The following is a 15,407-nucleotide window of genomic DNA, read 5'->3' as shown; positions in this document are numbered from 1 at the left end:
GGTGAGCAGGGTGTTAGCTCTCAGAGTAACACAACTTGAAAAGTGTCAATGTCAAGCAAGTTTTGTTTTGGTAGAAGTCATAGTAGGCCGAACACGACCTGGTTAGAGAGATGTTTCTAGTAACTTGCTTGTGCTACAAATCCTGCAGGAATGGATTTAAATGATTGAATTTGTGACATTCCTGCCAAGAGACTTTATTTTCGAGGCTGGAGTTGCAACTTCAAGGCATTTTTTTCATCTTGTTAAACTTTGGTTAAGGATGACAACACACTTTTTAAAATTTATTTATTTATTTTTTCAGCAGTTCTCCTATTTCTGCTTAATTAGCATCTGCGTGTAACTCCCACATCCCCAAAAGGTGACTAATTAAAGCCTCCAAATTAGATGTCTCCAACCTTTTTTTTTTCTTGTGGTAGCTTCTTTTACAAAATGAAAATGAGAGAGAAAGGTATTTGTTTTTTGTCACATCCGTTTTCTTAGCTTTTTTTTTTTTAATTCAAACTGAATAAGCTTGTTTTTTCAAGTTATATTTTGTATTAAAACTTTAAAAAAAATGTTCATCTGAATCTTGTATTTATTTCTTGTGTATCTTGCATTATGAAGTGAAAACATGAGTACTGATAAATGCAGATTATAAAACTTATTACAAAATATATTTTTTCATTTTTAATAAATTGGCAAAAATCTGAAGATGTTATATATATATATATATATATATATATATATATATATATATATATAGGTGTGTATGTATATATATGTATATATGTATGTATGTATGTATATATATATGTATGTATGTATGTATATATATATATTTTATTTTTTATTTTTTAATTTTTTATTTTATTTATTTATTTATTTTTATTTTATTTTATTTTAATCTTCTATTCTTTTCTCCCATCCCCCCCCCCCCCCCCCCCCCGTTTACCTGTATGTCATCTTTTTTGTAAGGGGCGCTGGAAGCCGGCAGACCCGTCAGCGATCCTGTTCTGTCTCCCTGTAATGTTTGTCTGATCTTGAATGGGATTGTGCTGAAAATTGTAATTTTCCTGAAGGAACTCTCCTGACGGAATAAATAAAGTACTATCTAATCTCTAATCTAATACATACATATATATATATGTATATATATATATATATATATATATATATATATATATATATATATACATACATACATACATACATACATATATAAAAATACACACATATATATATGTATGTGTGTTTGCATATATATATATCTGCATATTCATCTTAAATTAAACAAGTTGCAAATTCCAAATTAAGTTTGCTCATTTGTGTTTGTATCACTTCAAAAGTACCCTGCTGTCTTTTTCAACCTGATAATAGTCATTGTCCAAAAAAATAATAAAAAAACAAAGTACAATAAAAACAAATGCCCTTTTTTGGGCTTGAGCAGCCCCCCTCCCCCCAAATGTCTGCGCGCGTGCCTGCGCGCTTCTCCAGACGCACGTGCTCCTGATTGCGCAGCTGTCCCTAATGTAGTGGGCGAGCGTGTTCCCGCGGAATGTGTTTGCGTCGCCCACATGTCGGACATGGCGGCCCCACTGCGCGCCGCACACGCCTGCAGTCTTTCTTGACGCTCCTGCTCATCAAGTCACGGACACCATTTGCCCTGCCCTTGTTTGCTCTGCCCACACTTCCTGTCTCATTCCACACTGCCTGTCTCATTCCCACCCAGCCTGTCTCATTCCCACCCTGCCTGTCTCATGTCCACGTCGCGCTGACACGGCGGCGGCTGCACAAGTTGGCGTCTGACGCGGGAACGACATGACGCGGACGAGGGACGCATGACCGCCGTGACTTCTTCTTCTTCTTCTTCTTCTTAAAGCATCCCTGCTGGATTTTTTTTTTTTTTTTTCAATTTCATTTTGTTCCCGAGGATTCCACGCCGGTGTGTTTGCGATGTGGATCCTGCGGGGCTTGGCGCGGACTCTGTGGCCGCTGTTGCCGCTTCTGTTGCTGCCGCTTCTGCCGCTGCTGCTCGCGGCTGCCGGCGTGGACGTCAAAGCGCGGAGCTGCGGCGAAGTTCGACAAGCTTATCACGCCAAAGGATTCAATCTCCTCAACGTTCCTCACCAGGAAATATCAGGTGAGTGGCTGTTAATTATCCTCAATGTCGTCATCGGCGTCCATTTGCGCGCCTTGTCCGCTTGTCTGCACGCGCTACTTCAAGCTGTGTCCGTGAGCAGCGACCTCCAGCCTGACTTCAATGAAACTTCTGCGTCAGCTGAACTAATGAACACTTTTCAGTTGTTCACAGTTTTAAAAGGAAGATCCATGCAAGTATACAGATTGTTGTGTAAATCTATACAGTAATACTATGAAGTAATACTATGAAGTAATACTATGAAGTAATACTATGAAGTAATACTATGAAGTAATACGATACAGTACTAATAAACAAAGTTATGAAGAATTCACACTTATGGTTTTTCTACACCAAAAACTTCCTACCTTTCACATTTTTCACCCGATACAAACCGTTCCAACTTCAAACTGTTCAGCCTGTATCGGGAATTGCAGGGTTTTTCTTGACAAATTCCCAAATTTCCAGTTTTTTTTTTACTATTCAAAAATGAATTGGTCATTTTTCAAACTTCCCACCATTTTTTTTTTGCATTTTTCAACTGGTTCAAAGCATTCCACCTTCCACAACATTCCACTCATCCTGTAAATTTAAACTACCGTTTTTTTCCAGTACAAAAAATTCCAAGATTTTCCAGAATTCCTCATTTTCCAAAGCCCTATTTCCACCATTTTTTCTGGCGGCGACTTCTTCCGCATTTTTCACCCGATACAAACCGCTCCAACTTCAAACTGTTGAGCCTGTATCGGGAATTTCGGGCTTTTTCTTGACAAATTACCCAAAATTCCCAGATTTCCCAGAATTCCATTTTTTTTTACTATTCAAAAATGAATTGGTCATTTTTCAAACTTCCCCCCATTTTTTATTTTTCAACCGGTTCAAACCATTCCACCTTCCAACATATTTCACTCATCTTGTAAATTTAAACTACCGTTTTTATCCATTGCAAACAAATTCCAAGATTTTCCAGAATTCCTGATTTTCCAAAGCCCTATTTCCACCATTTTTTCTGGCGGCGACTTCTTCCGCATTTTTCACCCGATTTCAAACCGTTCCAACTTAAAACTGTTCAGCCTGTATCGGGAATTGCAGGTTTTTTCTTGACAAATTACCAAAAATTCCCAGATTTCCCAGAATTCCAGTTTTTTGTACTATTCAAAAATGAATTGGTCATTTTTCAAACTTCCCACCGTTTTTTTTTTTTGCATTTTTCAACCGGTTCAAACCATTCCACCTTCCAACATATTCCACCCATCTTGTAAATTTAAACTACCGTTTTTATCCAGTGCAAACAAATTCCAAGATTTTCCAGAATTCCTCATTTTCCAAAGCCCTATTTCCACCATTTTTTCTGGCGGCGACTTCTTCCGCATTTTTCACCCGATACAAACCGTTCCAACTTCAAACTGTTCAGCCTGTATCGGGAATTGCGGGGTTTTTTCTTGACAAATTATCCAAAATTCCCAGATTTCCCAGAATTCCATTTTTTTTTACTATTCAAAAATGAATTGGTCATTTTTCAAACTTCCCACCATTTTTTTTTTGCATTTTTCAACCAGTTCAAACCATTCCACCTTCCAACATATTCCACTCATCCTGTAAATTTAAACTACCGTTTTTTTCCAGTGCAAAAAAATTCCAAGATTTTCCAGAATTCCTCATTTTCCAAAGCCCTATTTCCACCATTTTTTCTGGCGGCGACTTCTTCCGCATTTTTCACCCGATACAAACCGTTCCAACTTCAAACTGTTCAGCCTGTATCAGGAATTGCGGGCTTTTTCTTGACAAATTCCCAAAAATTCCCAGATTTCCCAGAATTCCAGTTTTTTGTACTATTCAAAAATGAATTGGTCATTTTTCAAACTTCCCACCATTTTTTTTTTTTTTGCATTTTTCAACCGGTTCAAACCATTCCACCTTCCAACATATTCCACTCTTCCTGTAAATTTAAACTACCGTTTTTTTCCAGTGCAAAAAAATTCCAAGATTTTCCAGAATTCCTGATTTTCCAAAGCCCTATTTCCACCATTTTTCTGGCAGCGACTTCTTCCGCATTTTTTAATCGATTCAAACCGTTCCAACTTCAAACTGTTCAGCCTATATCAAGAATTGCGGGCTTTTTCTTTTCAAATTCCCAGATTTCCCAGAATTCTAGGTTTTTCCTATTCAAAATGAATTGGTCGTTTTTCAAATTTCTCACCATTTTGGCATTTTTCAACCGGTTCAAACCATTCCACCTTCTCATCCTGTAATTTTAAACTACGGTTTTTTTCAAGTGCAAAAAAATTCCAAGATTTTCCAGAATTCCTGATTTTCATAAGCCCTTTATCCACCATTTTTCCTAGCGATTGCTCCTCCCACATTTTCCAACCCACTTCAATCGTTCCACCATCAAAAGCATTCCTTTTAATCAGGACAAAAACTATTCTACCTTCCAACACTCTGGAAATCTAAACATTTTTTCCCCAAGTTCAAAGAAGTTCCAGGATTTTCCAGAGCTCCTGGTTTTTCATAGGCCTATTTCCACCCTTTTTTCTGGCTAATTTATTATTTATTCCACATTTTTCAACCCACTTAAACCGTTCCACCGTCAAATCATTCCTCTTAATCAGGAAAAAAACAACTAATTTTGGCCTTTTCCTTGCCAATTTTCAAAATTCCCAGGTTTCCCAAAAATCCAGGTTTTTCGCATTCAAAATTAATTGGCCGTTTTTCAAACTTTCCACCATTTCTGCATTTTTCAAACCGATTCAAACCATTCCACCTTCAATACAATTCCACCCATCATGGAAATTTAAACTACCCTTTTTGCCAAGTTGAAAGGATTTTCAAGATTTTCCAAAATTCCTTTCCAAAGCCTTATTTCCACCCTTTTTTCTGGTGACTACTCCTTCCACATTTTTCACCCGATTCAAATCGTTCCAACTTCAAACTGTTCAGCTTATATCGGGAATTGCGTTTTTTTTTTTGACAAACTCACCAAAATTCACAGATATTCCAGAACTTCCTATTCAAAATTAATCGGTCATTTTTCAAACTTCCCACCGTTTTGGCATTTTTCAACTGGTTCAAACCATTCCACCTGCCAACACATTCCACTCATCCTGTAGATTTAAACTACAGTTTTTTTTTCCAGTGCAAAAAAAATTCAAGATTTTCCAGAATTCCTCATATTCTAAAGCCCTATTTCCACCATTTTTTCTGGCGATTACTCCTTCCACATTTTCCTACCCATTTTAACCGTTCCACCGTCAAAAGTATTCCTTTTAATCAGGACAAAAAACATTCTACCTTCCAACACTCTGGAAATGTGAATTTTTTTTCCCCAAGTTCAAAACAAGTTCCAGGATTTTCCAGAACTCCTGGTTTTCCAAAGGCCTATTTCCTTCCTTTTATCTGGCTAATTTATTATTTCTTCCACATTTTTCAACCCACTTAAACCGTTCCACCTTCAAATCATTCCTCTTAATCAGGAAAAAACAACTAATTGTGGGCTTTTCCATGACAATTTTCAAAAATTCCCTGGTTTCCCCAAATTCCAGGTTTTTCCATTCAAAAATGTATTTGGCCATTTTTAAAACTTCCAACAATTTTCAACCAATTAAAAATATTCCACCTTAAATACATTCCATTCATCATGGAAATTTAAACTAATTTTTTTGCCAAGTTAAAGAAAATTCCAGGATTTTACAGATTTCCTGGTTTTCCAAAGCCATTTAGTGCCATTTTTTTCTGGCGACTACTTTTTCCACATTTTTCACCTGATTCAAGCTGTTCCAACTTCAAACTGTTCAGCCTAGATCAGGAATTGCGGGCTTTTTCCTGACAAATTCCCCAAATTTTCCAGAATTCCATTTTTTTCCTATTCAAAATGAATTGGCCATTTTTCAAACTTCCCACCATTTCTGCATTTTTCAAAGCCATTGAAGCCATTCCACCTTCCAACACATTCCACCATTCTGGAAATATAAACATTACGAGATATTTGAGCGAACAAAATTAAGAATAAGAATGTTGTATGACCTTTGACTGGTTCTGGAGGGTATTGTTCAACATCTGCTAATAAATACAACATCTGTCAAATAATTGACTTTTGTAAATGTACAGTTTTTAGGGGAAATCCTGCATAATGGAGTAAGACAGGGGTAGGGAACCTATGGCTCTAGAGCCAGATGTGGATCTTTTGATGACTGCATCTGGCTCTCGGATAAATCTGAGCTGACATTGCTTAACACGATAAGTAATGAATAATTCCACTTGTAATCATAGTGTTAAAAATATAAATTATTCTCATGCATTTTTAATCCATCCATCCTTTTTGCTACCGCACCTGTTCAAGAAGTTGCGTCAATGGTAAGAAGTTATTTATTTATTATTGGTTAGTGTGGGGCTTGCCCTGCTGGGGGTTCTTCAGACCCCCAAGCACCGACATGAGAGCCTGTTTCAGGGTTGCAATATTGTTTTATTTTTCAAAAAATCTCTGTTTTCTAGCAATTGTATTTCCAGCCCCAACCCCGTCTCTCTTCCTGGCTGCTGCTTATAACAGAGCGACAGGTGATTAGATAACAAGGCCCAGGTGGGCCATCTACGCACCTGTCGCTGCAGGCCCGCAGGCCACGCCCCCTCCACAGTTAGCTTCAGAATAACAATGTTATTACAAAGAATAAGAGACTTATTATACTCGAGAAATGTTGGTTTTACTTAAAAATGCACGCGTTTAGTTGTGTTCAGTGTTAAAAAAAATATTATATGGCTCTTAGGGAAATATATTTTAAAATATTTGGCTTTTTGGCTCTCTCAGCCAAAAAGGTTCCCGACCCCTGGAGTAACACAACAATTATAGCCAAAAAAACCCCAAAAAACAGCTGCAAGAACAAAACAAGTCCGAGGTTTATTTAACCTAAAGTCCATCATGTATCAAGTATTATTTTTTAAAATCTGCTCCACAATAAATGGAATGTTTAATCAGAAGTCAAACAGATGGTCGCCCAGAAAGCTGAAAGCTTCCTGGTACCATTCCAGCTGCTCGCAGTCGCTGCCGTCGTGTCCTTGGGCAAGGTTCGCCACTCGGCTGCAAAGAGAGACTGGGTAAATAAAGGGTAGCGAAACAAAATAAAAGACTATTTAAAAAAATAAAAATAAAACAGTCAGCACCTGTTGCACGCATTCAACAGCAGACCCAGCTGTGTGATGACGTGTGTGTGTGTGTGTGTGTGTGTGTGTGTGTGTGTGTGTGTGTGTGTGTGTGTGTGTGTGTGTGTGTGTGTGTGTGTGTGTGTGTGTGTGTGTGTGTGCCAGCAGGGGGCTGTATGCACTCGCCACGGAATATTCCCTCCGCACGTGGCTTCTCAGCTCCTTTTTTTTTTGTTGGGAGTCCTCGAGGCTACAGCTTAGTTTTTAATTCATGCTCTTTGGAACAGCACAGATATGAGGTTTTATTATCTCTTATGTGGCAGTAATCACATTTAAGGTCTAAGCAGGGAAGCAGATGAGTGTATACTTCACTTAATTACCGTGTGGCCTCTGATTAAAAGACAAAATAGTGTATTGATGATTGGCAATGTTGGGCAGTAATGATCACACACAGGGAGAAGGCTGTGTTGCAGTTTTCATTGATTTCAAATCGTAAATCGTGGTTTAGCTGGAGCCTATCCCACAGGTCAATGATAAGGGTGGGTATGCAGTAGAAAAAAAAGCTTCTTTTTTTTGATATTGTCATTTTGGGGAATTGTGTGCAGAATTTTGAGGACAAAATGAATTAATTCCATTTTAAAATAAGGCTGTAACATAACGTGGATAAAGTGAAGTACTGTACATGTGATGTCATAGTTTTTTAAATATGTTTTACTACATTTGCAAAATGCATGTTTTGACATTGTCATTATGGGGTATTTTGTACGGAATTTTGAGGACAAAAATGTATTCATTCTATTTTAGAATAAGGCTGTAATATAATATGTGGATAAAGTGAAGTACTGTACATGTCATTTCATAGTTTTTTAAAAATGTTTTAATACATTTGCAAAATGCATTTTTTGACATTGTCATTATGGGGTATTGTGTGTGGAATTTTGAGGACAAAAATGAATTCATTCCATTGTAGAATAAGGCTGTAACATAAACAAATGTGGATGAAGTGAAGTACTGTGAATACTTTCCAGATGCGCCCTACATGTGATTTCGTTTATATATATATATATATATATATATATATATATATATATATATATATATATAAATTTCAATACATTTGCAAAAAGATATTTTGGGACATTGTCATTATGGGGTATTGTGTGCGGAATTTTGAGGTAAAGATGAATTAATTCCATTTTAGAATAAGGCTGTAACATAAACAAATGTGGATGAAGTGAAGTACTGTGAATACTTTCCAGATGCGCCCTACATGTAATTTCATATATATATATATATATATATATATATATATATATATATATATATATGTATATTTTGATTTCAATACATTTGCAAAAATATTTTTTGGGACATTGTCATTATGGGGTATTGTGTGCGGAATTTTGAGGACATAACAAAATGCGGATAAAGTGAAGTACTGTACATGTAATGTCGTATTTTATTTTTAATTTTTTTCATTTTTTAATAGATTTGCAAAAATCTTTTTTTGACATTGTCATTATGGGGTATTGTGGGCAGAATTTTGAGGAGAAAAATTAATGTATTCCGTTTTAGAATAAGGCTGTAACATAAAAAATATGTGGATAAAGTGAAGTACTATGACTACTTTCCAGATGCGCCTTACATGTGATTTCATATATATGATTTAATTTCAATACATTTGCAAAAAGCTTTTTTTGGACATTGTCATTATGGGGTATTGTGTGTGGAATTTTGAGGACAAAAATGGATTTATTGAATTTTAGAATAAGGCTGTAACATAAACAAAAGTGGATAAAGTGAAGTGCTGTGAATACTTTCCAGATGCACTCTACATGTGATTTTATAGTTAAAAAAAAAAAAATCAATATATTTGCAAAAAGCTTTTTTTTGGGACGTTTCGGGGTATTGTGTGTAGAATTTTGAGGACAAAAATGAATTTATTCCATTTTAGAATGAAGCTGTAACTTAACATGTGGATAAAGTGAAGCACTGTAACTGTGATGCATTTTTTTTTTCCCTAAACATTTTTTAATACATTTGCAAAAAGTTTTTTTTGACATTGTCATTATGGGGAATTGTGTGTGGAATTTAAGGACAAAAAAATCTATTTTAGAATAATTATGTATGCATATATATATATATATATATATATATATATATATATATATGTATGTATGTATGTATGTATGTATGTATGTATGTATGTATATATATATGTATATATATATGTATATATGTATATATATATGTATATATGTATATATATATGTATATATGTATATATATATGTATATATGTATATATATATGTATATATATATGTATATATGTATGTATATATATATATATATATATATATATATATATATATGTATATATATATATGTATATATGTATGTATATATATATATATATATATGTATATATATATATGTATATATGTATGTATATATATATATATATATATATATGTATATATATATATGTATATATGTATGTATATATATATATATATATATATGTATATATATATGTATATATATATATGTATATATATATATATATCTCTATCCATCCATTTTCTACCGCTTATTCCCTTTTGGGGTCGCGGGGGGCGCTGGCACCTATCTCAGCTACAATCGGGCGGAAGGCGGGGTACACCCTGGACAGGTCGCAACCTCATTGTAGGGCTATATATACATACATACATACATACATACATATATATATATATATATATATATATATATATATATATATATATATATATATATATATATATATATATATATATGTATATATATATGTATGTGTATATATATATGTATATATATATGTATATATATATGTATATATATATATATATGTATATATATATGTATATATATATGTATATATATATATATATATATATATATATGTATGTATATATATATATATATATGTATGTATATATATATATATATATGTATGTATATATATATATATATATGTATATATATACATATATATATATATATATATATATATATATATATATATGTATATATATATGTATATATATATATATATATATATATATATATATATGTATATATATATATGTATGTATATATATGTATATATATATATGTATATATATATATATATATATATATATATATATGTATGTATATATATATATATATATATGTATATATATATATATGTATGTATATATATATATATATATATGTATATATATATATATATATATATATATATATATATATATGTATATATATATATATATATATATATATATATGTATGTATATATATATATATATATGTATATATATATATATATATATATATATATATATATATATATATATATATATATATATATATATATATATATATATGTATATATATATATGTATATATATATATATATATATATGTATATATATATATATACATACATTTGTAACACATGTGATGTCATAGTTTTTTCAAAAATTTTTAATAAATTTTTTTGACAATGTCATTATGGGGTATTGTGTGCAGAATTTTGAGGACAAATATGAATTCATTCCATTTTGGAATGTGGCTGTAATATAACAAAATATGGATAAAGTGAAGTACTGTGAATACTTTCCAAATGCACTTTCTTAGTTTTATATTAAAAAAAAAAAAACAACAACATTTGGCGACTTTTTTTTCATTTTGAATAAATTGTTTATGTGTGTATGTATACACTCTAAAAATGTTGGGTTAAAACATAACCCAACTACTGGTTCAGAAATGAATGAACCCCTTTGAGTTATTTTATCGCAACAGTTTGGGTTAATTTTTTCAACCCAACTTTTGCGTTGATATATTTAACCAAAAAGTTGAGTTATGATAAGTAACTTTTTAATAAAAAAACAATTAATGTTGATTGGACATTTATTATAATATCTACAAAGATCTGTTAGCAGGTTATGTGTGTCCGTGTTCATAGATTTTTTCTTGTGCTGGTTGATTATTTTATTCCTCAGCAACCATGACTAGGGAAGGTTGTTTGGATTGGGTCGTACAAGTAAATGCTGTGCTCTGTCTTTGCAAGTACAATTAATGGTTGAGTAAATTTTATTGGCCGGAAGATGTAAATGAAATGGTAGCTTTTAGACAATTCGCTATTTGCATATGATATGACTACACCGCTCCCCCCCAGTATTGAAGTCGTGCCGTTTCCTGGGCTGTAGTTTGGACACCAGACGGTTTTGGTCGGTTCCAAACAAGTACTCCTCTCCAGTGCGTTAATGCACTGCTGAAAATGATGAAACCCAGACTGCCTGGATGTTTAAATACACAAACATAGTTTTTGCATGAATGAGCGTACATGAGAGCGGTGGCGTAGGTGCCATGATCTGTGTGACTGTGAACGCTGCGGTGTTTTTTTAGTTAATGCACCCATTTTTGTGTTAAAGTAGCCGTTAGAAGTACGAGTGCCTCACGCGTTATCAACAGTGAGTCAGTGGCATGTCTTCAAAAGGACTAACCGCATTTCAAGGAGGCTTAAATGCACGTCGTCATTCCCAGGCCGAACAGACTGGAGTTATTGTTGCAGCTTCAACTCCGCTGCCTGAGAATTCTTCCCATTCGCCAGGCCTTCCATCTGATAAGGAGTGTTTTGTCGGCGCACAGCGAGCCTGAAGTCGTTCCTGGCAGAGCGACTGGGCAGATTTCAAAGACTGATGGTGAGTCACGGCGTCCCGTCAGCGAGACACGGCGTTATTCTGTTGCTTTCATTTTCCTGCAGCCTGCTCGATCTTGAGGGAATCAACGTAGGCATCGGGAAAGGACTAAAAATAATATCTCAGCCTTCAAACCAATGGAAATGATTCATGACTCGTGAGTAGCAAACGAGTAATGAGTAAACACAACAAATAACCTTTTCTCACCTGTAACAGGTTTTGAAAAAGTTTAATTTTAACATTATATATTGGTTGATTTTTTTTTTCCTGCCCCATGACTAGGGAAGGTTGTTTGGATTGGGTTATGTAAGACATTTTTATGTCATTTCCATGCAACCATAAATAACTTTTCTAACCTGTAACCGGTTTATAAAAAGTTTCATTATAACATCATATATTGGTTGATTTTTCTCCGGCCTCATGACTAGGGAAGGTTGTTTGGATTGGGTCATACATGTATAAGACATTTTTAGGTCATTTCCATGCAACCAGAAAAACTTTTCTAACCTGTAACCGGTTTTTAAAAAGTTTCATTATAACATTATATATTGGTTGATTTGTTTTCCCGGCCTCATGACTAGGGAAGGTTGTTTGGATTGGGTCATACATGTATAAAACATTTTTAGGTCATTTCCTTGCAACCAGAAATAACTTTTCTAACCTTTTAACCGGTTTTTAAAAAGTTTCATTATAACATTATATATTGGTTGATTTTTTTTCCCTGCCCCATGACTAGTGAAGGTTGTTTGGATTGGGTCATACATGTATAAGACATTTTTAGGTCATTTCCATGCAACCAGAAATAACTTTTCTAACCTGTAACCGTTTTTTAAAAAGTTTCATTATAACATTATATATTGGTTGATTTTTTTTTCCTTCCCCATGACTAGGGAGGGTTGTTTGTATTGGGTCATAGAAGACATTTTTAGGCCATTTCCATGCAACCGGAAATAACTTTTCTGGCCATGAACCATGAATTTTTGAATTGAACCATGAATTGATTAACGTGGACCCCGACTTAAAAAAGTTGAAAAACTTATTGGGGTGTTACCATTTAGTGGTCAATTGTACGGAATATGTACTGTACTGTACAATCTACTAATAAAAGTATCAATCAGCCTGTAACCGGTTTTGAAAAAGTTGAATTTTAACATCATATATTGGTTGATTTTTTTTTCCCCCGCTGCCCTATGACTGGGGAAGGTTGTTTGAATTTTAGGCCATCTCCATGCAACCAGAAATAACTTTTCTAACCTTTAACCGGTTTTTAAAAAGTTTCATTATAACATTATATATTGGTTAATTTTTTTTTTCCCCCCTGCCCCATGACTAGGAAAGGTTGTTCGGATCGGGTCATACATGTATAAGACATTTTTAGGTCATTTCCATGCAACCAGAAATAACTTTTCTAACCTGTAACCGTTTTTTAAAAAGTTTCATTATAACATTATATATTGGTTGATTTTTTTCCCCCTGCCCCATGACTAGTGAAGGTTGTTTGGATTGGGTCATACATGTATAAGACATTTTTAGGTCATTTCCATGCAACCAGAAATAACTTTTCTAACCTTTTAACCGGTTTTTAAAAAGTTTCATTATAACATTATATATTGGTTAATTTTTTTGTCCCCCCCTGCCCCATGACTAGGAAAGGTTGTTCGGATCGGGTCATACATGTATAAGACATTTTTAGGTCATTTCCATGCAACCAGAAATAACTTTTCTAACCTGTAACCATTTTTTAAAAAGTTTCATTATAACATTATATATTGGTTGATTTTTTTTCTTTTTCCTACCCCATGACTAGGGAGGGTTGTTTGTATTGGGTCATATAAGACATTTTTAGGCCATTTCCATGCAACCAGAAATAACTTTTCTAGCCATGAACCATGAATTTTTTAATTGAACCATGAATTGATTAACGTGGACCCCGACTTAAACAAGTTGAAAAACTTATTGGGATGTCACCATTTAGTGGTCAATTGTACAGAATATGTACTGTACTGTGCAATCTACTAATACAAGTATCAATCAGCCTGTAACCGGTTTTGAAAAAGTTGAATTTTAACATCATATATTGGTTGATTTTTTTCCCCCGCTGCCCTATGACTGGGGAAGGTTGTTTGAATTTTAGGCCATCTCCATGCAACCAGAAATAACTTTTCTAACCTTTAACCGGTTTTTAAAAAGTTTCATTATAACATTATATATTGGTTGATTTTTTTTTTCCCCCCTGCCCCATGACTAGGAAAGGTTGTTCGGATCGGGTCATACATGTATAAGACATTTTTAGGTCATTTCCATGCAACCAGAAATAACTTTTCTAACCTGTAACCGTTTTTTAAAAAGTTTCATTATAACATTATATATTGGTTGATTTTTTTTCCCCTGCCCCATGACTAGTGAAGGTTGTTTGGATTGGGTCATACATGTATAAGACATTTTTAGGTCATTTCCATGCAACCAGAAATAACTTTTCTAACCTTTAACCGGTTTTTAAAAAGTTTCATTATAACATTATATATTGGTTATTTTTTTTTTTTCCCCCTGCCCCATGACTAGGAAAGGTTGTTCGGATCGGGTCATACATGTATAAGTCATTTTTAGGTCATTTCCATGCAACCAGAAATAACTTTTCTAACCTGTAACCGTTTTTTAAAAAGTTTCATTATAACATTATATATTGGTTGATTTTTTTTTTTTCCTGCCCCATGACTAGGGAGGGTTGTTTGGATTGGGTCATATAAGACATTTTTAGGCCATTTCCATGCAACCGGAAATAACTTTTCTAGCCATGAACCATGAATTTTTGAATTGAACCATGAATTGATTAACGTGGACCCCGACTTAAACAAGTTGAAAAACTTATTGGGGTGTTACCATTTAGTGGTCAATTGTACAGAATATGTACTGTACTGTGCAATCTACTAATGAAAGTTTCAATCAGCCTGTAACCGGTTTTGAAAAAGTTGAATTATAACATTATACATTGGTTGGTTTTTTTTACCCGCTGCCCTATGACTAGGGAAGGTTGTTTGGATTTTAGGCCATCTCCATGCAACCAAAAATACCTTTTCTAACCTGTAACTGTTTTTTAAAATGTTTCATTATAAAATTGTGACACCAGGGCTCCACCTGGGGGCACCATTAAGAATAACTTCATTGAATAACGTCAAATGGAATATCGAAGGTTTATCAGCTGTTACAATTTGACTACCTGAAGGCCTTGCTTTTAATGAGTACACAGGCCTACAATGCTACTAAATTTAAAGTCATTTCCTCATGGTGGTACTTTTTGTTTGGTTTTCTGAGGCGTTACTTGGCTGGGAGAAAAAAAAGTTTGAGAACCAGTTAAATACTTGATGTTTTCCAATAAATATTTTACCCACGCTTTTTTCTTTGACCGTGTTTTTGAGGCAGTAATCCAATCAAA

At 33.9% G+C, this 15,407-nt stretch overlaps 1 protein-coding gene across 2 annotated transcripts in view; it reads left to right on the top strand.

The window, feature by feature from the left end:
- Positions 1-1,495: 1,495 nt before the first annotated feature.
- gpc6a (glypican 6a) overlaps positions 1,496-15,407 on the top strand; it is a 368,654-nt gene continuing 354,742 nt past the window's right edge. The window contains exon 1 of one of the 2 annotated variants that reach the window (XM_061887707.1): positions 1,496-2,119. In XM_061887707.1, coding sequence (XP_061743691.1) covers positions 1,933-2,119 — 187 coding nt within the window. In that variant the 5' untranslated portion in view covers positions 1,496-1,932. The remainder of the gene's footprint in view (positions 2,120-15,407) is intronic. The other variant, XM_061887708.1, reaches the window with a different exon arrangement.

Source organism: Nerophis ophidion, linkage group LG25, assembly GCF_033978795.1.
Source record: "Nerophis ophidion isolate RoL-2023_Sa linkage group LG25, RoL_Noph_v1.0, whole genome shotgun sequence".
Classification (NCBI taxonomy): domain Eukaryota; kingdom Metazoa; phylum Chordata; class Actinopteri; order Syngnathiformes; family Syngnathidae; genus Nerophis; species Nerophis ophidion.
This window is presented reverse-complemented; position numbering and strand designations above follow the sequence as displayed.